This window comes from Aptenodytes patagonicus, chromosome 19, assembly GCF_965638725.1.
Source record: "Aptenodytes patagonicus chromosome 19, bAptPat1.pri.cur, whole genome shotgun sequence".
Classification (NCBI taxonomy): Eukaryota; Metazoa; Chordata; class Aves; order Sphenisciformes; family Spheniscidae; genus Aptenodytes; species Aptenodytes patagonicus.
Genome location: NC_134967.1, coordinates 9,448,917 through 9,474,263, shown reverse-complemented (window position 1 = coordinate 9,474,263; position 25,347 = coordinate 9,448,917). Strand labels below are relative to the sequence as shown.

At 43.8% G+C, this 25,347-nt stretch overlaps 2 protein-coding genes across 7 annotated transcripts in view; one reads left to right on the top strand and one right to left on the bottom strand.

Annotated features, from left to right (window-relative positions):
* CAMTA1 (calmodulin binding transcription activator 1) overlaps positions 1 to 1,272 on the bottom strand; it is a 330,817-nt gene extending 329,545 nt beyond the window's left edge. For 4 of the 5 annotated variants that reach the window (XM_076356070.1, XM_076356072.1, XM_076356073.1 and 1 more), the window contains exon 1: positions 1,224 to 1,272. The gene's annotated coding sequence lies outside the window, so the exon portion shown is untranslated. Of the gene's footprint in view, positions 1 to 942; positions 965 to 1,223 lie in introns of those variants that run through there. The other variant, XM_076356071.1, reaches the window with a different exon arrangement.
* Positions 1,273 to 1,447: 175 nt separating this feature from the next.
* Positions 1,448 to 24,521, top strand: DNAJC11 (DnaJ heat shock protein family (Hsp40) member C11). 2 transcript variants are annotated; one of them, XM_076355957.1, is made up of 16 exons: positions 1,448 to 1,543; positions 5,145 to 5,274; positions 7,470 to 7,543; positions 8,717 to 8,818; positions 14,046 to 14,174; positions 14,850 to 14,972; positions 16,298 to 16,371; positions 17,380 to 17,569; positions 17,960 to 18,045; positions 18,497 to 18,613; positions 19,608 to 19,763; positions 20,069 to 20,138; positions 20,262 to 20,319; positions 21,001 to 21,143; positions 21,626 to 21,755; positions 22,437 to 24,521. In XM_076355957.1, the coding sequence occupies exons 1-16, from the start codon at positions 1,472 to 1,474 to the stop codon at positions 22,460 to 22,462; spliced, it is 1,680 nt and encodes a 559-aa protein (XP_076212072.1). In that variant the 5' UTR covers positions 1,448 to 1,471; the 3' UTR covers positions 22,463 to 24,521. The 2 variants fall into 2 exon arrangements, with proteins under 2 accessions (XP_076212072.1, XP_076212073.1); XM_076355958.1 differs by lacking the exon at positions 1,448 to 1,543 and adding an exon at positions 1,772 to 1,820.
* Positions 24,522 to 25,347: the final 826 nt, after the last annotated feature.

Sequence of the window (25,347 nt, the reverse complement as noted above, 5' to 3'; positions counted from 1 at the left end):
ACTCCAGCATCCCCTACACAAACATCAGATCCAGTCACTAGGGAACATCCAACTGTGAGCAGGAAAGGCCTTACTTGTCTTCCTGGCCGCCTTATCACAGCAATAAAGCCAACACACACCCAGTCTGCCCACCAGCGTGCTTTATATCGAGGCACAGGTTAAAGCACAGACCGGGGAGCGCTTCTGCTAAAAACTCTGTCTGCTCCCCACACTTTTGGGGCATTTCCTTCCATTTCCCTACTGGGTAAGACTTGGTGAGTGCCCTATCATGGTTAACCCACCGTCAAGATTGTCTGCTCTTTGGAGGGCAACACAGCATAAACTCTAGGGCCATAATAGTCTCTGCTCTGTGGTGAAAAGCCAAAGCAGCTCTATTGACCCAAAGAAAACTGCTCCAGATTTATATTGGTGACAAATGAGAACAAGGCTTAGCCACTGTTTGCTCCCTGCTAACTGTTCTGTGCCAGCAGGTTTAACATCGCTGAGCTAATCTTTTGCTCGCCTTTGTATTCTGTGCAGGTCAGATCTGCCCTCACAATGTTGCGTTATAACAGGCTGCAGCGTTTCTCAGGTAACCTGTGCAAGTCAACCTTGTAAGAGCCAGCAGTCACTCACAAAATAAAGACGCTTTGGTCACAAAATAGTGTGGAAATGATCCTCTTGTTATGCCAGGCAAGAGGCCTCAGGGCAACATATGCGACTACCGGTCCCATCAATAATACGCTTAAGAGACAGCCCTTTTTGGGAACGTCTCGAGGACACGCTGCAGTCTCGGCGTAACCCCCACCGCCGCTGCCCCGCAGCACAGCGGCACGGAACCGCACAGCGCCGTGCTCCGCTGCGAAAGCGCTCGCCAGAGAGGACAAGCGCTGCCGCGGGAAGCCTTCCAAGGCAGGCGGCACCGCACGTGGCGCCTGCAGCTGCTCTCCCTCCCTCTCTTACCTAGGAACGGAGCGGACAGAGACCCTGACCACCCGTGGCTCCGCCGGCCCGGGCCCGGGCCCGGGCCCGTGCCCCGAGGCGACCGCACGGGCACGGAGCGATCGCGGCGGGAGAGACGCCTCAGGGCGCCGGGCCGCCGCAGGAAACAGGGCCGCTCCCGCCGGGGCGGGCGGCGCGGCGCGGCCGGACCCGCCTATCCCGCGCGGCTCAGGCACGCTACCGCCGCGCCGCTCCCTCAGGCGGAGCGGAGCGAGCCGGGCCGGCCCGGGCCGAGCACTCACCGCGGCATCCCGCGCCCGCCGCCGCCCGCCTCGCCTCACCTCACGGCTCTCTGGGGCGGGGCCTGGCCGCGCATGCGCAGACGGCTCGGCCGCGCGCGGGGGGGGTGTGTGTATCCGGGCGCATGCGCGGGCGCTCGGCCCGCCGGGCCGCTGGGGGGCGCGGCAGCGAGAGGTGCCGCGCCTCGCGCCCGCTCTCGCGTCGCTGCCACGCCCGGCCGCGCGGCGCTGCGGGGTGAGAGGTCGGGAAGATGGCGGCGGCCTTGGGGGAGGAGGTGCCGGACAACGAGGACTACTACTCGCTGCTCAACGTGCGGCGGGAGGTGGGCCTGGCGGCGGCGGCGGGCGGCGGGGCCGGGCGGCGGGGCGCCGCGGGGCGGAGCGGCGGGGCCGGGCGGGCCGCGACCCCGGTGCCCGCCTGGGCAGGCCGGGCCGCGGCCGTTGCGGGGCCCGGCGGGCCGGGAGCGGGGCTGCCTCAGCGCGTCCTCCGGCCCGGGCTGAGGCAGCTGCTGCCCGGGAGCGGGGCTTTAGAAATCCGAGCCGGACCGCGGGGCCGCTTGTTGTGTGCGCAGCGTGCGGGGCGGGACGCGAGAGCGAAGGGTGAGGCGGTCATTCTCTGTAGTTATTTCTCCTGATTTGATTTTTCTCAGGACGTGTGGTAGCTTGGTCTTAGACTTGTCTCTACGTATATATATATAATGTATTTCTCTCTTTGGCTGTGTGTTCGTTCTTGTTTTAATCGGTGCTGTGTGGACTTTCCAAATTGGAAACACCTACATCTTTTGCAAAACATGTCTCTCATCAAAAAAAGGAGGATCAATAGTCCTCAATTTCATTTTTAAGAATAGATCGGTATTAATTGCTGCGGTTTTGTTACACTAGAACAGTTTGGAACCTAATGGGAGGTAGCTACTTTTTTTATAGCAATAATTAGGCAAATCGCCAGAGATCTTAATGTATAAACTGTGCTGTAGCTTGTTTTGTCAAATGCAATAGCAATATATATACACACTTTATATATCTGTGTCTGTATATATAAACAGACTTCACTATTCAAGCACATCGGCCTAGGTGTTGACCATTTGAGCTGAAGAAGGCTTTTCCTAAACTACTACTGCTACATATAACAGGAGTTCAAGACTTAGAAGCAATTCAGTCTGATAGCTTTGAAAAAATTATCTTTGGAGTTAATGTCAGTACTTGCGGCCTTGGTGGCAGTCTCATGTGTTTAATTTGTGGAAATCTGTCGTACTTCCGGAGGAAAAATGTGTGAAAGTAACTCTGCACAACTCTCCAATGCTGTGCAGTAAAGTGTGCTCTTCTTTGAAAAATTTCTGTGCGGCTCAAGCCAGAGTCGTGTTAAAAGCCGGTGGGCCGTACTTTTGGATCGCTCAGTCACAGCTTTTGTAATTCACCCTCCCAAATGTCAGCAGTGTGCAGATGTAGAGGTTAAAAGAAAGAGGTAGGAACCACACGAGGGTTGCGAGTGCTTGGGAGATTAACAGCGAAGGCTTAATAGTTAACTTAGCTAGGCTTTCAGCTGTTCGCTAGAGACCAGAGCAGGGAGCTGGAAAACCAAGTTAAAATGGTCTTTGAGGGAGTAATTCCAACTGAGAGTAGTAGTTGCTTTGTTAATTACCCTTTGCTAATTAAATTCAAATTAAATGCTACTATCCTGTGTAGCAGTGGAATGCAGTGAACTCGCATTTCTGTGTGCTGAGCCAACTTCGTGCGATGTGGCAGCTGAGCTTAAAATAATAGTTAACCACTGAACTTTGCAGCCCCGATGAGGAGGGTAAGCCTACCGAGCAGCGATTTTCTAGGGTGTGTGCATATAAATATTTAATCTTTTATAGATTTCAATCCAGTAAAAATGTGGTGGCATGTTTGAGATGTTAAATGAAGACATTTAAACCCCAAACAGGGAGATAGGGCACCTTTTAATTTTGCCTGGAATTTTGGTAATAAAAATGTAACTTGCATATGATTATTACTGACTTATGTATTTCATTGCAATTTGAAATTATTTCTCTAGCGGTTTCTAAGAGGCTGTTGCTCATGAAATATTGAACCAATGACCCAAGCTATTCAATGATGATGAAAGGCCCAATCTAACATTTTATTGAACATGGCATTTATGAAAAATGAAACTGCTCATTTCTATTACATAATCAATAGCACATTAAACCATTTATCATGAGTTTGGTTAAAGAATGCCTTTTTAGACCTATTTGTTCCCCTGCCTTCTCAGTCGAGTTTAAATTCCATGTCTGAGAAAGCACAAGGTAGTAAAAAGGGAAGAGCTACTCTGTAGCTACCTTTACTCTCTTGGGGCCAGCAAATTTGGCAGATCCCCTTTTGCTATATCGTTTAGAAATACTAACATGAAATAGTACAAAGTGCAGAGAAAACATTTATTCTAAGCTGTCCTCAAAATGGAATGGATTTCTAGCTTTGGTACACAAATGAATGCATTTCTTTCATGAAAACCCAGACTCTCCTTACCACAAGTTGGAAAAAAGATGTTACTTTAAGAAATGAACTTTTAGGGCCTTTATTTCCATGGTGAAAGCATGGAAACTGTGAAAGTTTCAGTCACTGAAGAGCATTAAGAGTAAATGGAATTTGTGTCTTTAAATTCTGTTATCAAAAGTGATTTTCTGGATGCCCCTTTCTCTCTTGCTGGCCTTGTATTCCTGTCCGTTGTAACCCCTGGCTATAAAAAAAGGGATGACATTTGCTTGAAGGAGGCCAGCAAGTACCCGTCATGTTGTTTTGGTTATTTTACTCTGCATATTTCTCCTGGTGCAGAGAAGTGGCGTCCTGCTTCCTGTGCCCCGGGAATTCATTCTTGCCTGGACAGTTTTGTAACTGGCCAGTTGGTAGCTCTGTGAAGCTGCATGTGCTGCCTGTGCCTTTTGGGGAAGTTCTGGTTGATTTTGGCAACTGCACTTCTAAATAGGTGTTAACCAGCCTCCAAGGAATAGACAGCTGCTGCGATACGAGGACTGTTGCAGGAATGACATGAGAAAGGGGAAGTTACCAGGACTCTCTAGAGTCAAAAAATAATATTGCTGTGAGGTTGTCTCCTGCGAGATGGTAATGGAGGGAGTGGGGTTTTTATTCCATTGATTCTGAAAGAGCCGTCCGAAATCTGTTTCCACCGCGTGTCTTTGGAACGAGGCCAGATGCTGTCTGAAATTCCAGAGTGGCTGGAACAGGGCTTTTTTTTTTTTTTTTCTTGATGCATTTAGTGACACGCTGTTCTTCTGGTTATTCATCTACTGCAGGTGAGTGTGTTTTTGAGGGCAGATGATGCGCCTTCCTTTCTTACAGCACAACAGGGAGCCCTTGCTGTATAGGAAGGGAGGTGCGAGGGAGCATAGCAGTGAAGGGATGAATGTAACACTGTAGGTTTACATTTCTTACCTTTACTGCTGTGGAAAGTCAGTGAATTTTGATAGTTATAGTATCTACTTGAGGTTTTAAGATTGAAATATGAGTAGAATTTGATGCACATCTCTGGATTTAAGTGTTTTTATCCTGAGGTGACTTTATTTTTCTTTGCTCTTCTGCATTGAACTGGGGAGACGGTAGTTGCCTAATAAAAATAATGTATGAACACAGATTGCTTGGGTGTTTGTTTGTTTGTTTTTTTTACTTAACTTTTTATACCTAGGTATATACACTGATGAGCTGTTGCTGTCACTTGTTGCAGTATAAATAGCGTGGAAAATACTGGTGTGCATAATTGAACATTTCATTAACTTACGTAATGAAACAAAAGTCCATTCTTTATTTTGTGTAAATAAAAGTAGTGTAATGTAATAGCTGATGGACTTCTCTTTTAGGGCTGATCTTGAGAATGGTCTTTTTTTAGCTAGCATTGGTTGTACTTTAATTCATTTTCACTGCTTTTCACAGGCCTCTCAGGAAGAGCTAAAAGCTGCCTACCGCCGACTGTGTATGCTGTACCATCCAGACAAGCACAGAGACCCAGAGCTCAAAACGCAAGCTGAGCGGCTGTTTAACCTTGTTCACCAAGCTTATGAAGGTCAGTGGAAGTCTGAAGTTTGCAGAAACTGTTTTCAGGGGTTTTCTAGAAGGAGGGCTGTGTCTTCGTGCCTTTTTAAGAAGATAGATATTATAACAAAGTAATAATAAAATTTGCTGATACTTAGCGATCGTTTGTTTCCTGCTTCTGTCCTGTAAATCGGAGGAGCAATGCAGTATAAATTCTGCAGTGAACAAGATGTGGAGTCCCTGTCTTATTTCGTGCATGTTGTAAATAATCTTTTCACCACTTCCCTTACTTCTGAAAAGACTCTCCCATAAGAGGCTGAAGACTGAAAAGCTTCAAACAGAAAGACAATTTCATATTTTACTTTTGAACTGATGCATCCTGAATTTCTGTTCTCTGTCACCTGGTTGTGTTCTCCATTGTTTTTCAGCAAGTTCTTCCATATTCTAGGACTGATGTAAGGACAATGGATTCATAGCAGTTAGAGTTTTTTTCTCATCCAAGGATTCCAAAGCCCTTTAAAAATATTCTGAATTAAGACGACATACACTTAAATCCTGGTGTCACCATAGGTAATACATAGTGTAACTGATGCACAAGGAAGTGATTCGTTAGAATTAGCTTGCAGCATTTTGCAAGTGTGATAAGAGGCACCTGGAATGCAAATGGATTAGAAGCTGGTAGGATTCTTCTGCATTAAAAAACTGGTACAGCAAACTAGATGCCCGGTCCTGTAGCCTAAAGAGAAACTAAAGCAAAATGATGAATAAATATTCCTCTATTAAACATCAAAGATGAGCTAAAAATCTTTTTTTTACTCTCATGTTTTCTGAATGATAAGCATTTGTTTTTTCCAGTTGGACTTGGACATGGGTGGAGTCTTTTACATTGTCCCTAGTTAGGCATTAGGACATACGGAAGCTTTTGCTGGGGAGAATAGTGAAGGTCTTACATTGATGACAAGGGGAATAAAAACTCAGGATGCTTCAATAATTTCATTTTAATGTGGTGAGTAGGTCTTACATTAGAGTTAGCTTTCCCTTTGAATTTTGTGGCTTTGCTTGGCTCTGTGTTGCGATGTATATGTAAAGCATTGCTCATTTAGTACCAAATGTGAGCGTAATATTTTACAAGCAAAAATTCTGACATCTTGAAAATAAGCCACCCCACCTCCTGCCTATTTTCTCCCCCTCCTCTTCCATCTCTTAGTATCACACAACAAAAGGTTTCTTTTTATCAGAACATATAAAAAATAGTGTCTGCCTGTGACATTTAGCAAGTTCAGTCATCTTCAAGTAGTTCAGATCAAAGCTCAATTACTAGTATAAGCCCTTTTTTGCCTTAATACATACACACAGCTCCCTGAAGACTCATCAGTTCCTCCACAGTCAAAAGAGATACGTGACAATGATAAAGTTGGTCTTGGAACCCTGTGGGAAAAATACTGATGATGTTTTAATGTTGGTTTTTTTTAAGGAAGGGTGTGGTATGGGAGATTATGCATTTAAATATGCCTTACATTTTAGAGATTCTTCTTAATTCTATGTGCAGTCTTTTTCCAAACTAACTGTTTTGCAGTCTCCTGGTGTATTTTATTTTATCCATTGCATTGGGTGACCTTTTGGGGGATTCACATTCTACGTGCATTTTTGCAATTACCCTGTAGTTGATGTTTGGCAAGGCATGAGCTGCCTCATGGAAATTGCTTTGTTGGTGCTTGGCACGTCCCACATGTTTGGACTGGGTGGGAAAGGATCAGTGGACAGGGATGGTAAGGAAGATCGAAGACAGGGAGCTTTGAAAGCTAGACAGAGGTAGATGTCATTCCTCCTCAGAAAGTTTCCAGGGACTGCTATTGCTGAATTGCTAATAATCCCATTGATTGTTAGAGGGCTTACATCACCCTTCAGTCAAAGAAAGCAATCTTAAAAAACCCCGCTGCATATTCAGGTAGTCTGCATGTCTCTTTTGTGTTCTTTTCACTTTTTGATTTTAGAAGTAAGAAGAAAAAAAAAAAAAGGAATTTGTTGGGGGGGAAAAGTCAGTGTGTCCTGTTAATATAGCATGTGAAAAGGTTAAAGGGAGTTAATGTAAAAAATGGATGCAACTGTAAAACAACATCTTTCCAGGATCTGTGCCTGAATTGCAAATAACACTAGTGTGTTGGTCTGAAATTCGAGGAGAAGACCAAAAACTGAGTTCTCCCCTTTTTTGATTTTAACTTGCAGTGCTTAGTGATCCACAGACCAGAGCCATCTATGACATATATGGGAGGAGAGGACTGGAAATGGAAGGATGGGAGGTGAGAAATTTAGCACCTTATGGCCAGTGGAATTGGCTAAACCCACCTTTATCTGACATTCTTGTTTAATCGAGCTGCACTGACACCTTGATGGTGATAAATGCCTGTTTTTTTGAAGGCATCCTTGTTTAGTTATTTCTGTCTCTCTCTGCTGAAACACCATGATGGATTTTCAAAGAATACTTAGGTTTTTCACTTGAGAAGAGAACAATAAACCTGACATTCAGAGTTCCCTAATAGGATATTACCGTGACAGGCAACATCTTTGCCTGAGACAAATGCGTTGTTATTGCCCATCTAGTCTTATCTTTTTCATCTGAAACTTTTTTTTCAGCATCAGCTAGCCTCTGAGTTTGAAATTACTTTTTCTTTCTGTGCTTTTGGGGGGTTTGGTTTTTTGTTGTTGGTTTGGTTTTTTGGGCTTTGAAAAAGAACTTGTCCATTCCTGGCTTTGCTGTCGTTAAGTCCCCTTGCTAGCCTCTGCCAGTCTTAGTTGATTGCACTACACTGCTTGCTGCAGAATCGTATTGTATTGGGTCAGGTCAGTACCAAGGTCAAGTTTGGAGTTAGTAGCAAGAAAAGTGGAGCAGTGGCAGTGTGTAACAGACATTTTTGAGCTGCTTGTGGCAGACTTGATCTTATTTTGAAAAGCCAAATCCAATACTCTTTCTATCCATACCTTGAGCCATACCTGTTTAAAACCCTCATTCTCTGAGCCATGTAAAGTAAGCAGATGTGAATCAGCATAGTCTAAAATCACAAAGCTCTCACTTAATCAGTTTACCTCAGGCCAGAAACTTTCAGTCGTTCTCATTTTTGTGTCTACACCTAGTAGAGAAGTTAATGTATAGCTGTTGGTAACAGCTGCGCTGCCGTATCTTGTACTTGTGGTTTGAAAGCTATTTGCCCTGGTTTTGTCAAGGGAATAGAAATAACAAGAGCGTTTTCCCTTCTCTCAAAGCATGGGGTTTTCTCTCATGCCTGCCATTTGATCTGGCCCAGGTGTTTGCTTCCAAACTCTGAGTATTGAAATTCGTGCAGAGTGGCTTACAGCAGCAGCAGGGGCAGCGTGTTAGAGCGTACCAGGTCAGTGGATCTCCATCCCATCAGCAATGCAATACCCTGAACATCCTCTTTCTGGTAATCTTTTGTTTTTAATTTCTCTGTGAGCAGGTTGTGGAAAGGAAGAGAACTCCAGCTGAAATCAGGGAAGAATTTGAGCGTTTGCAGAGAGAGAGGGAGGAGAGAAGACTGCAGCAGCGAACTAATCCAAAGGTAAACAAAGACTTCATCCTAGTCTCAAGAGTGAATCCGTGAATTATTAAAAATATGCAACGTGTGATGAGCCTAGATGAGGGGCTACAGTAAATAACCCCTTAGGTATCTACACTTAGTGAGTTACTTTTCCTTTTTTGAATACGCAGTTTCTCTGGACAATGTAGGGAAAACAGCTAATTCTTTGAACAGTAATCCTCTATTGAAAGTTCTTTTTTTCATTGAAACATGTAGGAGCAAAATATCTCTTTCAGCAATTTCAAGAAAACAGACCTAACACAAATGTTTATGATTTCTTTCTAAGTATTCAAAATAAAATGAAACTCCCTGCAGTTACCTGACACGTTTTCCCTTCGACACTGCTGTAGTGTCACAACAATGCAGGGAGATATTCAAAAGCAGCTTTGAAACCAGTGAAAAATGCGAGGCAGCTACCAAACCAGCTGGGTAGCAGAACTCTTCCGGCTGCAGCACAGTGAGCAAAATCGACCTGAACAGGATTGGGGTCTTGCCAGTTTCACAGTTAGTGCCTGTTTTAGGAAAGCTTGATCGCACTCTCAGGATGAGAATCATTGAGTATTCCATTCCCATCTCTCAGTCTGTTTGAGCAGCCATAAACTAAATGACCCACCTCGCAGCTGAATCTTGGCTTTTCAGAGATGATCAAGAATACCATGTTGAGGATGATGTTCTTATGGTAGTGCTGGGATGGCAGGGAGAGGTGGAAATAACGATCGACCGCTGCTTCCTCTGTCACCTGCTGTGACTGGAATACTCTGATAGTTTAGAATGCTAATGGCTTTGCTGGCTCTTGGCTTGATAAGTACGCTAGGCAAACCCAGGTTTTGTCAGGATTGTCACTGACTGAGGTTTCAAAGCTTGTTGAATCACAAAAATCTTGGTTCTCATGCAATGAATAACATTATCCAAGAGCTGCATCTACACTCACCAAATGTGTTGATACTTTAGTTTACCTGTATCTGTATTTTTCTTGAGTTTTTTTGCTTAAGCTATCAGAAACCATTTTGTACCTATTTTTTGAAATGTGTTGGAAATCCATTTCTTCTGTGCAGTATAGAAGTGGTCCATGGTAGGGAAGCCTTAATTTTCCGCTGTCTACCCCAAGGTAACCGTGCAGATATCTGTGTAGACAAACTTTCTCCGTCTTGAATAAATAAACTTTTATGAGACATCAGTTTTTGTTTTATTTATAAATACTTCTATTCTTGGTGGAAAACTGGGTATCCCTAGAGCTCTCGCTGGAGGCTTGCAGTCAACACAGATTCTGCATCCTGAAGCACAGGTGGCTGTACTCTTTTGGTGGCTTTGAAAGAGGAGGTCTCCTGTGTCGTGGTGTTCATGCATGGGCTCCTAAAGTGTTGCAGCATAACTTGCATAACCCAAGAAACAAACTACCAGTTGATTAACTACTATTACTGTTGTTTTTGAAGGTTGCTGGTGTTTTCATGGTCAGCAGTTTAAAATCACAGTGTTTTCTGAGTGGACAGAAGTGTGAGTACAGTAATGCTTAGAACTGTATCGGAAAAATGTACATCTGAGATGTTTTGAGATATTCACCTTGGCACAGACTTTGGATCTGCACTGGTCTTAGCAAAGCAAATCGACTAATACAGATCACCAGGCTGTTGTGGATAGTGCACAGATACTAAGAACTTGTTTGTACTGGAAGGGTAAATAAGCGTAAGGTGTTATGTGAATATCTGCTGACAACATTATTGCAGGCAGGAAGGGATTTCTGGGTGCCACAAAACGGGCAAGTCGAACTGTCTCTGCTGGAGATGAGAGTGACTGGGGTCAGAAGGGTATTCTCAGAGAGGGGCATGGTTATCTCCACCTCATGCTTCTCTGTGACTTTAGGAATTTGACATTTTATCTGGGCGCCTCGCCGTGGCTGTGAGCAGTAAAAAGCGGAGCTGCGTTGTAAGCCTCAGCCTCTGTGTCCTGTGATAAAATTAGCCATCTGGGTGTTTACAGCAATTGCTGATTGGCAGCCCATAGAAATGTCTCTCCAGGCAGTGTTCCCGTGGAATTAGGTAGCACAGCTGTGATCATTTCATACATGAACGCAAGTTATTTTAGAATTTCCAACATTTTGTCAGTTCTATAAAACGGTTCCAGCAAAATAAAGCATTTTAACCAGAAATGTTGAGCAATAACCAGATGTAGGCAATTTGGCAGGTTTCGAATTGAGTCTATTATTTGCTTTTAGAGCTTTGTTTCTGCTTTCGAATATGTGCAGAAGGGTTGAAAAGTTCATTACTTGATTTGAGAAGAACTGCTTCCTGTTAGGAGAAATTAAACCCCGTTATTTTCCTGCTGCGGAAGGTCAACATCTAAGAACTGCAGGTCCCTCAAGGCTTAGTCTTGCACAGCTTCCATATGTCACCTTCCAGAAGGTATATCCCTAAGAAAAAAGGCGAGGAGGGAGTATATTCTTCTCTGGCGCACCTCTTAATTCCATCAGTAAAGTCTGTTTCGTATTCGCAGGATGGCAAATAAAGGTCATTTTAAAAGATGATACCAGATAACAACTCTGATGGTTCTGTAGTGCCGCTCCCCGGCTTCCTGCCCTGCTGAGCTGGTGCGCTTTGCAGCCTGTTGCATGCGTGCACCACCGACTTCTGAGCAGAGCTTTACAGCTTTTCCCTGCTGCTCTTTCTTTGGGGAGGGCTTTTTCATTTCCAATGGTCTGAGCAGGTGGCTGATGGGGAGTTGTGAGCAGAAGCGGTCCCTCTCGTATTATCCGGTGGCATAGGGGGTGCTGTCGTTCTCTGGGAATATTTTTAACTTTACCATCTGCTGCTTTTCCTGTGCTTGCGCCTGAGCCAGTTTCCTTGCCAGGATCTATAGACCTCTGAGGGTGACTTCACCTGCTTGGCGGGAGGTGCAATGTCTGCACGGAGTCTACCGCTCGCTTCAGCGAAAGGCAGCTAAATAGAAGAACTGCTGAGAAGATGGGGAGGGAACGGAGATGCTCCTTTCCTCTGAATGGGTCTTGTGGATTTTCATGGATAGGTTCAGGTGTTTTCCTTTTTTCATTGGGAGGGATATTTGTTCTAAAATTCATAGGTGTGAAAAAGGAAATCATAAGGTTTTGAGTATGATTGAAAGAAAGAAGGTGCAATGAATTTCAGGAATGGGTGTGGACCTTGGTGCATCTTTACAAAGAGTACAAGCATTGCAGAATGAATAAAGATAGTATAGTAAGATGTTTTTCAGTGGGTTTTTTTTAGTGCAAGTTCTTGAGAAAGCTTTACTGCTGCTTATATTCTGGTCTGAGTTGAAAAAATGCAATTTTCTGTCTTTTTGCCATTCAAATTCAGCATGCTTACTACTCAGCATGATATCCCTTGTTTAAAAATGTTTAACTTGGAATTTAAAGTTGCAGTCTGGCAAAGGTTCTGCGCTGAATGTGGCGGTCCACATGGAAAACCCTTCTTTCCATCCTGCCTCTGTTATGAAAGATCTTGGGTTTTACGCTTCCTTGAATTGAAGAGCATCAGGGAAAAATGGAAATAGTTCTCTCTTTTGTTAAAATAAATGCTCACCTGTATTTAGACATGTTTGATCGGCCACTCTGGAGTGCATTTGCTGGAATTTCATTGAGTGGAGTTGGCACTTTCTGTTTCCCTTTGGCTGTTCTACTCCGTGTCTTTCCAGAGGGCTGGAGCAGCAGCGCAGTGCTGCGCTGCTTCCTAGGCAGTTGGCGGTTTTGCCTTGCTTCACTCTTATTTTGGCCTTGTTTCAAGGAACAGCACAACATAGGAGAGGGCTGAAACTGAAGAAGCTGTAGCGTCTGGAGAGGAGATCCCTTGAAGGTGACTTTGCAGATGGTTCCTGAAAAGTAGTCTTCCGCATAAAGGTCGGGAGCTCATTATTGGTGCTGCCACAAACAGAACGATGAGCGTAATTGCTTTGAAATTCACCGGCCTGCCAAGAGTAATTTGTAAACAGTTGGGGCACAGCCCCTGTTCCAGAGTTCTCCTGGAAATAATCGCACCTTCCTGAGTTAAAATATTTATCCAGTTTTTGCTGCGTAAGAAATCAGAAAATAAATATTGAGAAGAGGTTGGGAATCTCCACAGCAAATAAATAGTTGGGAGGCAAACCAGAGAGAAGTTTTGAGTCCTGTCAAACTCTGCAAGTCTTCCTATATTTATGGTTCAGCATTTGATTAGAGTGGAGTGAGCAAGGAAAAATGCTCACTCAGATTGAAATAGGAATTTATTCCATCCGTACTTGGACTCTGTGTGAGTGGTTTTTGCACCTACCTAGCTATTGAGTTTCTTTATACAAATTGCTCAGAGTTCATTCTGTGCTTGTGCACAGGGGGGTTTGGGTTTTTTTTTTATTGCAACTGGTACATTTTATATGAGCTGGAATGCTGTTTAATAGGTCTATAGGGAAGGTTTCCAAAGCCTCTTGAAGTTATATGACCCAGACAAGGATCTAATCGTGCCCGTTTCAAATAAACCCACTCTTGTAGTTAGTCTGAGTGAGCACAGCAGCAGGTAGCCAGACTATTTAGCTGTGGCCTAGTTTTTTGTAGGAATAAGTTTTTCTGTGGTCTGAGAAAGGAAATATTTACCACTTGCTAAAAGTCTATCTTTGTCAAGCTTTTCTTCTGATTACAAGATATAAACTAGGAAAAAAATCCAAAATTTTTGACTAACAAGGTTAATTGCAAGTGAATGATGCAGCTCAAAACTAAGTTGTTTCAGATAACTCATAAGAAGAAAGCATTTAGAGGATTTCCGGCAAAGTTCCATTGAAGAAAATCAATTTCTAAAATATGTTATTTCAACTTTAAAGTACTGACAGAGCAGAATCAGTTGCGGGGGAAGAAGAAACCTGCTGTGTAAAAGTGTTCTACCTGTGTAGAATTGACACATTCTATTGTGACACATTCTGTAATGTGTCACAATAGAAAAATTACCTACTAGTATTGCGAGTTGCACTTCTGCTGAAAAACTGTCTTTTATCCAGTTTATTTTATGATTTGTATTGTTGTTTTAGCATATTGTAATAATTCATTTTTGTTTGTCTTGAATGTGTAAGAAATGCATTTTAGAGTGGAAAAGGTAATTGCAGAACAAGAAAAAACTGCAAAAAAATGTAATCATATACAAGAATGGTTTAGCCATTTGGCCTCTATATGTTGGATGTCTGTTAATGCTAAGTACTTGTTTCACTTGTCATTCCTTAGGGAACTATTAGTGTTGGAATAGATGCCACTGACCTCTTTGATCGTTACGACGAAGAATACGAAGATGTGCCTGGGAGCAGCTTTCCCCAGATTGAGATAAACAAAATGCACATATCCCAGTCCATTGAGGTAAGGAAGGCAGACACTGCTGCTGGTGTGGAGCAGGGCCTGAGCTAATGAGGCACTACAGTGCAAAGCAATGGAAAATGAAACACTGCTCAGGGGGCTCTCATCTCGATTTATGGAAGGATGCGATTACCAGCGTGGGCGGGAAGAGGAAGCTCAGTTCCAGCAGGACTGCGTGTTGACTGTACAGCATGCGTTTGTGCGACTGGTTTGTAGGCTACAGTGGTCCTGCCTTCCTGCTAGCGGGGAGGCTCAATCGTGATTGAAAACAGGTATCTAGTTCTCACTGAACATGGAGTAGTGTATGAAAACGAATGGCGCCCAGTTTTGAGGATGTGGGTAAGGAAAAGAAGGGGGAGTGTTTCCTCTGTTCCAGAGAGTTGAAGAAATTTAGTCTGCTAGTGAGATTAGAAGGGTTTGCAAGTGTCACAAATGTCTGGTACTGTAAGAATTATCTCATTTTTTGCCATACTTGATCTTTGACTACAAAATTTAGAGCAAGTGTGGCCATGTCTGGTTCAAACACCTGGGCTTAGTGGATGACAAGGAGTCAACTGGAGTGTTACCTGTCTCTCTGTGCTTACAGTCTCTGCAGGTCATGATTATGTCCTTGAAGAACATGTGTTAAATGTGTGAATTGGGATCAGAGTAATTGGTAAAAATATATTCATTTTTCAGGCACCACTGACTGCCACGGACACAGCAATACTGTCTGGTAACCTTTCCACCCAGAATGGGAATGGAGGTGGATCGATTAATCTTGCTCTGAGACGAGTGACTTCTGCCAAGGGATGGGGAGAGGTAAGAGTACTAGCTGTTACGCATTTTTTATATCCAGTCTATTTCAGCCTGCTTGGATTAGTTACCTAGTGTTTATTTTCTTTAGGGAACTTTAGCTCTGTTTCATCTCTCATTTTCTACATTCTGTAGAATGTAGAAAAAGGAATTCTCAAAGGAATTTGAGAAAAAGGGATGGCCAAACCTTGTTTTTTCTTAATTGTTTCCCGTTTCCATTTGGCTGTGCATTTTGGACTTCACTTATGCTGACAGAATTGTTACCTGTTGTCTCCAGGGCCTTTCTAATTTCACTGTCTGAAGCCTCCCAGGTGCCTTCCGGAGGCTGTGAGCATGCACCTTAAGGCAGCATGATAGTTTGCCTTCGCTTCAAAAACTGCTCTGCTCACAAAGGAAGAAGTTATGGGGGAAAATAGTTTGACCCCCAGGCAGGTATGATCTAAGTAGCTGGAAGGTCTCATGTTACCACCTGAAAGCTGTGCCTCGCTAGACCAGTGGCTTTGTTTGAGATGCTCGTGGCATCGCTGCTGTGGCTGGCAGGTGGCTGCTTTCTGCGCCTTCCTTTTTGCACACTGGCTACTGCTAACCTGTTTCCTCAGCTTGTGAGAAATGGGAGTTTTCCTCTCGTTTGAGAATTCATAGACTGGAGGCATTTGATTTGCATCAGGATTTTGTAATATTGGTAATACAGGAGCTTGCGGATATTGTCATGAGTCAGTTGACTAAAAGACTTTTAAAAAACCCATGTAATAAACTTACTTGGGAGATGCAGATGTAGTAGGAACTGCTTTTGCAGGTTTTGTCATGAAAAGTGTCAAGTCTAAGAACTGCTTCCAATAATGAGACTGAACAGCACCAAATGAACATTGAATAGCAGCCCTGGAGGTCACCCAGACTAATGGATGAAGCAGCAGGCGCGTTTTGCAGATGCTGAGACGGTGCAGCAGCAGAACTGCTGACAACATTACTGTGAGGCTGTCCTGAGAAGGACTCTTATCCTCAGAGGGCTGCAGCCAGGCCCTGCTGTTTGCCATTGTGGGGCTGTGATGGAGATGTTTTCTCCATTTTCACTGGAGCAACCAGAGCAGGCGCTAGTAGTAGTAGCCTGTAGCACTACGAAACTGGCTTTGTTTTACTCATGAGGACCCTGCTCAGTGAGACACCTCTTATTCTGAATGCAAAACTAGCAGAAAAGAGAGGATGCTGAAATACGTGGTAAATGTTACTCAGATGTGTAAAATGTCTGTGATGTAAATGATGCTTGTGAAGTGTTTTGTCACTGTTGTAAAAGGTGTTTTCTTCTAACAATTTGGCATCGTGCATTTAAACAGTTGGAGTTTGGAGCAGGAGACCTTCAGGGACCTCTCTTCGGTCTGAAGATATTCCGTAATCTTACACCAAGATGGTAAATATTAGAAAAATGGTCTAGTGGTTAATATTCCACATTAAGGAACTAAACGGCTTGAATTCTCTTCCATGTTAATTCTGGATTTGTTTTCTATCCTACAAAATAAGGTATTTCTTCTTTAGACTTAAGGTCGTGCTTTAGTACTGATCAAAATGTATGTATTCTTTTTGTATGTTGATATCCTTCATTTTCATACTTCCAGTTTAAGAAAGGTCTGTGTTCCACATCCTTAGATTTGTATTTGATCTTCTCATGAATTTGTGATACTTGAGGCGTGATCTCACAATCAGAGCAACAGAAGTTTGCTCTGGGAACAGAACAAAAAATTGGGGAGATCTTCTGGGGTTTCCATGTGTGAGACGGAGTTTCTGACAGCAAAAGAGGAGATGATATGTCATATTTTAGGGAAATAATGCCAAATTTGCCACTAGTGTGGTGTCTGTTTAAAAATGAATAGAGGTCTCAAGTTGCAAAGGAGAGTTCAAGGTAAGGGTTGTGATTGAGGGCGTATGTTAGAGCATTGTAGGTGCACGTGTAGACTTCCTTCTTTTTGTATTTTCTAATTTAGTAAATATGCCATTCCTCAGAGCTTATACAGGGATCTTGTTCCCTGTAGAGTCCTTTAATGCTGTTTTTTGGAGCTGATGCGTGAGGATTATTAAATAGCAGGGCTGCTACCTTCTAGCAGCCAAGTGTGCTGCCTCTACAGAAGACCAGGACTTTATCTGCCTAGGGCAAGAAGGGCAAAGGCTGAAAGGTAGCCTGCTGCGTTGTCTGCAGTGTTGTGGCACAGACCAATAAATTAGGGCATGACCCTGCTCTTCTGGGCAGTGCTGTGGTCAGTACAGTCTAAATTAGTTTTGAGTTTTTCCTGAAACCCTCAGGCATCATGCTCTTTGCAGGATAGTCTCTGCATATTCCGCAAGGCTCCTGGGAAAGAAGGAATTTGAGGCCATCTGGGAGCCTGTGTTTTATCACTGATGAGGCTTTCCTTATTTCTCCTAGTTTCATCACTACAAACTGTGCCCTGCAGTTTTCGTCCCGTGGGATCCGCCCAGGCCTCACCACGGTCCTAGCCCGCAACCTCGACAAGAACACGATGGGGTACTTACAGTGGCGGTGGGGCATCCAGTCAGCCATGAACACTAGTATTGTCCGGGATACAAAAACCAGCCATTTCACTGTGGCGTTACAGGTGAGAGTCCTGTTGCTGTACGCAGGGGACAGTGATACCACCCCATGGGAAAGAAGTGCCTCAGCTTTTCTGTCCCAGTAGTATTTTGGCTTGGGACTAGAGGATAATGGAGCAGTTGGTACCATCTCGTACAAACATGTAACGTAGGTAACCAGCTGCATTTGGCAGAGCACAACACTTTGCACCCAACATTGTCATATCTGATGTAGATCAGCTCAGATTAGGGTCAGGATGCACAACACAGACTGCAGATATTGCAGGCTGTGACAAGTAAGTGGCAAGCATTGCTATGTTTTCCGTGCCACCTAAAGGATAAGAAAGGAAATTTGGGAGAACATTGAGTGGTGGCTGAGGGTACGTTTTCATACATTTGTGCCTCTTGTATTTCAGCTGGGAATCCCCCATTCTTTCATGATGGTCAGTTATCAGCATAAGTTTCAGGATGAGGATCAAACACGAGTGAAAGGTTCTCTCAAGTAAGTGTGCAAGAGGAAATTCGTATTGCTCACAGCCTGAAGAATCTCTCCTCTCCTGCTGTTGTAGGCCTCCAGGTTCCACGCAAATCAAATGCTTCTGTGGTCTTTTGGAATCTGCTTTTCATTAATTAAATCTGGTAAATGCTGAAGTGAATGTCTTGGAGGCTTAGCTCTGTGTGCCTCTTCAGATAAGTGGAACTTAAAATACTTGTGTGTGATATCTCTATATCATCACCAATAAGAAAGCCAGAAGTTCTTGTGGTCTGTTTACTACTTTACAAGCTGAAAAGGCTAATCTCACCTTGTAGATACACCGTCAATCTTCCAGTGGCCAACATCAGCTGCACACAGATGTATTTCCATGTTTTACTTGTTGGGGAATTACAGGATTCAGTAAAGAGAAATTCAAGAGTCTTCCCTGTCTTACCAGTTTTTGGTTCTGTCGTTCTAGGGCGGGTTTCTTTGGGACCATAGTGGAGTATGGAGCAGAGAGGAAGATTTCCAGGCACAGCATTTTAGGAGCCACCGTCAGTGTTGGTGTTCCCCAAGGAGTGTCTCTGAAAATCAAGTCAGTTCAAGATTACAACTCTAGATTGCAGAGGCTGACCAGAACCTGTATTATTCTATTTCCAGTATTCAGGTGGGAAGGTCCCAGTCTTAGGGCAATACAGGTATATTGATATATCACTATGAAAGGTTGCAGCTGCCCTCACCTCTAATACTAGTGGTGCCCATTGGAAGCGGTGTGTGCCTTCTGCCAGTGTTACTCTGAGCGTGAGCCACGTCTTTCAGGACTAGTCTGTGTGTGCATCAAAATATTCTGAAAATACAGCTTAAAGTAAGGTTTGGAGCATTATGGTAAGTGGATGGAAGATTTCCGAAAATATTATTAGTAGAAATGGATTTAATTGCATTCCATTTTTATAACCCTGTACACAGGTATATACTTGAATTAGTGAATTATCGTTAACTAATACAGGTGATGATATTATTAATAAGATGCAGTTCACAAAGAGGGACAGAACCCTTTCAGGGTTCATATACTGTAGTGCACTTTGCATTGGTGCCAGCAGAGGGCGTGCCAGGATGCAGAAACTGTAAAGACGTGAAGACCTCCATCCCAAGAAAACATTTGTTTTCTAGAATAAATATTACTATAAGCATCAGAAAAATATTAATGTACTCCTTCCTTGAAGGCACGTGCCGGTGTTGTGAACACAGAACTTCTCTATAAGTATTTTCTTTTCTCTTGATGATGATGTTGGTCCCTTTCCTTGGTGAAATTAATGACCAAATAAATTCTCCTAAGATTAAAAAACCACTTTAGAATGGCCAGGTACTATCACAAAAGGTGTCTGCTACATAAAAGTCTGGGCTCTCAGCTGTCTGTCTTACTGTTGTCTTGTTTTGGTTTATCAGATTTTCACGTTTTTGAGCTCATCATTCATCTCTCCTTTGGTTCAGCAGTTGTTCAGCAGCATACACTGCTGCTAAGTGTTCTTAATCAAGCACATTAAACTGCGTTTCTTCTTACCTGTCACTCTGTTCTTTTTTTGTTCCAGGTTGAATAGGGCTAGCCAGACCTACTTCTTCCCTGTCCACCTAACAGATCAGCTGCTTCCCAGTGCTGTATTCTATGCCACTGTGGGACCTCTAGTTATCTACTTCGCCATGCATAGGCTTATCATCAAACCCTACCTCAGGGCACAAAAGGAGAGGTGAGCTCGCAAGACTGTGTTTTAAATTCAGAGCTGGGAAGTCCCACTCAAGTGCTTCTGGGAGCCTGGTGCAAAGGCTGGGATATCCAGCTGAGGCACTGTGGTTCACTACATCATCAATACTACTGAATTCTGGAAGCCTACAAAAATATATTGAAAGGTGGGGAAGAACCTTAAAACCGAGCTCATTTGTGTGAGGTTGTGGGTCAGTTGTAATTGGGGGGGGGTAAGTAGACATCTGCCACTTTGTGGCTGAATCCCATCCGCTGTGTAGACCTGATGTGATGCTGACTTCCTTATGCCAGAGAGCTGGAGAAGCAAAGGGAGAGTACAGCCAGCGACATCCTTCAGAAGAAGCAGGAGGCTGAAGCTGCGGTAAGTCTTTCCCGTAACTAATCCCCCTTAGTTAAAGGAAGCTGTTTCCACTCTGGGCTTTCCTCTTTTGGACACGGTGTCTGACACTGCTTGATTTTTGCTCTGCCCCTTGTGTTGTGACAGGTCCGGTTAATGCAAGAGTCTGTCCAGAGGATAATTGAAGCAGAGGAAGCCAGAATGGGTAAAGATTACACCACCATTTACTTGTTCCATAAAATTGGAGAGAGGAAGGAACAATACAAAGGCTGGGTGGTTGAGGGGGAGAAATGCAAGGTATTGTTTCTTCATTTCCACCCCTAATGAAGCACAGCGTAACTGCTGTTGCACATATAGTGGGGAAGTTCCATTATGATTCGGCTTCTGTTGCCTGGGCTTAGTAGGGATCCACTGGATGTTATCTTGGGACATGCTGTGAGGTGGATCAAACAGGGTGAAGACAATAGTCTGGATTCACCTCTTTACAAAAGAGAGGTGTGTGTATAAATATGTGCAAAAATTGTAGTCTGAAGTTTAGGTTTCACTGATCTCTAGCTTACACGGTTTGCTCCTGGATCATAATGAAAATCAGAATTCTGATGTTTGCTAGCAATTTCCAAGAGAATGTTCTAAAGTGGACTGACATCCACTTGGACTGTCACATCAGTGTGGCACTGAAGTCATGTCATTCTGTCCTAGTGCTGAAGATTGCTAACAAACACCCAAGTAGAAATGTTCTTCTCTCTTGAGAAGTATGGGTCCAGGCAGGGAAAATTTAAATACAATTGAAAGCAAGAGAAGATGCCGGGATGGTCTTTTCATCAGTGTCTGCCTAGCTGTCAGTGGGAAGCCTTTCATCACATCTGTGATTTCATGTGAAATGCAGGTTTGATTGTAGTGAACGCCTGGTATGGGAAGTTTGTTAATGACAACAGCAGGAAGAATGAGAAGGTGAAAGTAATAGATGTGACTGTGCCCCTGCAGTGCTTGGTGAAAGACTCTAAACTCATCCTTACAGAGGCATCCAAGGTACGTAGCTGTTCTGTCAAAGCCCAGACTTAAGAGCTCAAATATGTGACTCAGAATTTCGATTGAATGTATGCTGTCCTAGCTGGGGATTTCTCCAGTGCACTTGAAGCTAGTGACTCTAGATCAATTTACAGAAGCCATTTACATACCAAGTGTTATGAACCTCCAGGAACTTCTGTTTCTCTGGACATTTCCAGTGCCAAAGAAACAGTGTCTCCGTGTTTGCAGTGTGGGACAGCACGTGTTACAGACTTTGGGGCTGTACACCAGAAACTTCCCACCCCCCTGATTCGCTCTTTTCTGCATTTAGAACTTGCCACTGGGTAGGCGATTCCTTAGCTTCTCGTCTCATCTCATTGGCAACAAAACTCCTTTCTGTTTTTTAATGACAGCTCGTTCTGGCATTAATAAATGTTTTTGGTCAGTTGAAGAGCTGTGAAAGTCCATTCCCTGATGCTCAGTCTGTCCTTCTCTGGTTCAAGGCTGGCCTGCCGGGTTTCTACGACCCCTGCGTGGGTGAGGAGAAGAGTTTGAAAGTGCTTTATCAGTTCCGAGGAGTTCTGCACCAAGTGATGTCAGCTGACAATGAGGCCCTTAGGATACCAAAGCAATGTAAGTAGCAAGGACCGCCCTGCTTCTTCCTTCAGGAACCAGTAAAGGATTGCTTCAGCTCTGTGTGGCGAAGCACACAGAACTGGGGTTCTGGGGTTCAGAACTGGGGTTACTGAAATGGACTGACCATGATATGCCTCTGGAGCATGACCTAAAAGAGCTCACCAGCACCACTGCAGCTGTTTATACCATCTAACCTTATATATCTAACTGGAGTTAGAAGCAGAGGCCTCCTACAGCTGCTGGTGTCCCTGCCGGGCAATTCACAGCATTGGATTGACCTTTAAGGACTGAATTTGAACATATGAAGGCAAGGTGGAGGCCTGAGCCAGATTTCTTCCTCATCCCCATTTATCTATCTGCCAAAACATTTTCTCTGCCAGAATAATTTTGTGAAACCGGTATCTGCTAGTGACAAGTTTTACTGGTACCCCTGTCCATCTGGGGAGTTGGCTAAAGGGTGCAAACCTCGTGTTTACTCTAGGCCAGCTCCCTGACCCAATTTAAGAGGCATATCCAACTTACAAAGCTTCCATAAGTACATTGGAGGTGTACATGAATTGTGTTCAATTAGCAGCCAGAAATGTTCCTCTCTCTCCCTGGTACAGTGGTAATTTCAAGCTAGGATGTGTCTCGTCCGACAGAAGTGGCGTGTATCTATTTATTGTTCTCATCCAACAGCTCACAGAATCGATGCAGATGGCTAACCTGGTGAGAGTGTGCGCGTCTGTTACGGTACCTGGGTCAACAGAAACTGCAAAACCTTCCCCTGGACGCTGCAAGTTTGAACAGAGACATTTTTATTTTTACTATCCATATAGCAGGTGGTGTCCTACCAGTTATCTTAGGAGACAAAATGAGAGAACCTGCTTCTACAGGTGGCTCCAAGGCAATACTTCTCTGAATTGTGGCTCAGTAACCAATAAAGCAACGTGACTCTGAACGCGCAGTGCTTTCTGCTGAGGTTGTGTGAGCGGGCACTGAGCACCACCCGTCATGCAGCCGTGTCTTTCCTGCTGCGATTTGGCCACAGTCCGTTTGTGCGGTCTCACATATATCTTCTTGCACTGAGCAGGGAAGAAGACCTGTTGCTCTCACTTCTCCACATACTTCCAGGGGTAGGTAACATACCTTCTTCTGCTCCTGAGGGGAAGTTAAGTTCTTTGGCCACTTCCTGTAAGGCCTCTGTGTAAATCCTTTTGTTGGAAAGAGGACAGAGATTGTTTTCCGTCTCAAATCTGTATTTGAAACGTACTTGTTAAGAACAAGTATGTTTGAAATGAAGTTCTTTGCCTTTTGTAGTAACATGGACCTCTTCAGCATGAATCCATCCAGCTGTTCATTTCAAACACTGCTATTCCAGACAAGGACATGGGGTATAATAGTCTTATTAATTCTTCTGCCACCTAGAACCATGTACTATCAAGGTTTTCAAGAAAAGAGGAAAGCAAGTGGGGGAGAAGGACAGCAATTAATTTCATTTGATTCTGATGCTGCAACTATCTCTTCCCATCTAATTTATTTCTAGGAAAAAGAGGAACGTAGTTTATACAAGTAAACCAGACCAAAGTGAGGAGAGATGCCAAACGGGTGAAGAGCTGAAAATGTGAAATTCAGCTGCCCTTTCTAAAAAGCATCAGTTATGACATAAATCCATTGGATTAATCTTGCATAGAAGCCATGCCAGTGATTTACCAGCAGAAAGGGCAGTTCTAGTGACACAGCAGATGGAAACGGCAGCCTTACAGTATCTACTATGCACTGCATACGTCAACACTACCCAGGCTTTTTCTTAGAGAAAAGGAATAATCATGGCTGTTTCTCAGTCACAGTTCTGCTCTTGGTGAGTCCTAGAACAGCCTTCGTTGCTTACATGTGAGAGACAGAGGGGGGGAAAAAAGAACCTATCTTGGCAGTGCATTGTTGCTCGACAACAAGTACCATAAATCATTTCCTGACACGTACCTGGCCCCTTTTTCTGTGCAACTGTGGTTCTCTTTGCTCAAGTCATTGTAACAGGAGAATTAGATTTCCAAAAGCAGACTTATTTGAGCCAGTCTGAAAGAGATGCTCCATCCCCTCTAAAAAACCAAGTTCATACAATTAAGGGGTGTTCGCTTATTTTTATTAAAAACAAAACTCTTCAGTTGTGACCAGCTCCTGGTGCAGGATTTTACTTCACTTACAACCAGTGTTCTGTTGATCTGAAATTAAATGTAAAATGTGCAATAAATTATATTCAGCTGAAAAGCAGCCCATGTTCCCTTTGCATCTGTAGGACACTCTTGCAAATAAACTCCTGAATAGCAAGGGTCGCAAGTTTTGTAAATGTAACTGCAACGTCTGTCACATCCTGCTTATTGACCTCTTTTGATTGCTTGTGTCTGTAACTAGTTGAACTGGGCAGAAATCTCCACCAGAAATTCCTTTTTCATGTCTTGTCACTGCATGAAGTGTATGGTCAAGAGTGAGAGCCAGTCTGTAGCGACTAGGATGTGGAAGAATACTCCTAGGAGGAGTACTGAGAATTAAGTTTTGCATAAGCGAGTGCAAAATAGTGACAACACATTTACTGCTCATTACAAAGAAGAATCTTAGCATAGCCCTGTATCCAGCAGAGCAATGACACCAAGGAGTGTTTTCGTGGAAAAAAAATTGCACAATAAAACAATTCTCCTCATCTCTGACAATTTCCTGAGATAGTTTCTGCTGTCATGGAAGTGTTTTCTTGCCTATTGTCTACATTAAAGTGTAGAGAAATAGCAATGCGATTCTAAAAACTGCTTCAATACTTCAAGATGTCCCGTGGTATTGCTACACTTGAAAAATAACATTTCTGAGAGGCAGAGTGCATTGTTTCTACTCCAGCAGTTAAAACCTGTAACAGGATAGCATCTTTGGGTGCGAACTTTAAAACGTGAGGTGACACATCTGTCTCTAATTGACCCAGCAAATGCTTAAAAATACCTTAATGAGGATCTGGGAACACAGGCTAGTCTTTTCAGCCAGAGCCTTTAAACTGGAACTTCTTGAGGTGGAGATACAGGTTTAGGATTTACTTTTTAGAGTCCTCCCTTGTCTTCCTGCGCGTGCTCTCGTCTTTGACAACCGTGTCCCAGGGTGGCCCAGCCAGTGAAAGGCTACAAGGAGCCAGAGCTCCAGGCACCAGTTCTGCTGTAAAAACGGTCTAAACCTCCTCCCGTGCAACTCAACCAGTAGGTTCATACCTGAAGACAGCTCAGCTGCCTGGCCAGGGCTTGGAGTCAAGCAGATGCTTTCCTCTTAACCACAGCTGTGTTCTCATTAGAGAACTGACTCAGTTCTCCTGCCTTCCCCCCACACCTCAGAATTATCTTTCTCTCTAATTGCAAGGAAGTTTGTGCAAGGGAAAGATGAACCTTAACTTTGTACTTCTTTGAACATTTGAATTTGCGACTCTCGTTAAAGTAAAATCCCTCACGATTAATACCGACACAGGCCTTGCCCTGTTCCCTGGCTAAACATCATGAAAAATATATAGCTTGTTTTTTCCTGCCAGATCAGCCCACCAAGGATTCAGACTCATGCTTCTCCCCTCCTTTCAAGTACTGCA

What these genes read in the sequence shown, in the direction of transcription:
- DNAJC11 (XM_076355957.1), top strand. Translation starts at nt 1,472, where the DNA reads ATGGCGGCGGCCTTGGGGGAGGAGGTGCCGGACAACGAGGACTACTAC. An exon ending in ACATATCCCAGTCCATTGAG is followed by an intron (nt 14,175 to 14,849) that starts GTAAGGAAGGCA and finishes TTCATTTTTCAG; the next exon opens with GCACCACTGACTGCCACGGA. An exon ending in GGAGTGTCTCTGAAAATCAA is followed by an intron (nt 18,614 to 19,607) that starts GTCAGTTCAAGA and finishes TTTTTGTTCCAG; the next exon opens with GTTGAATAGGGCTAGCCAGA.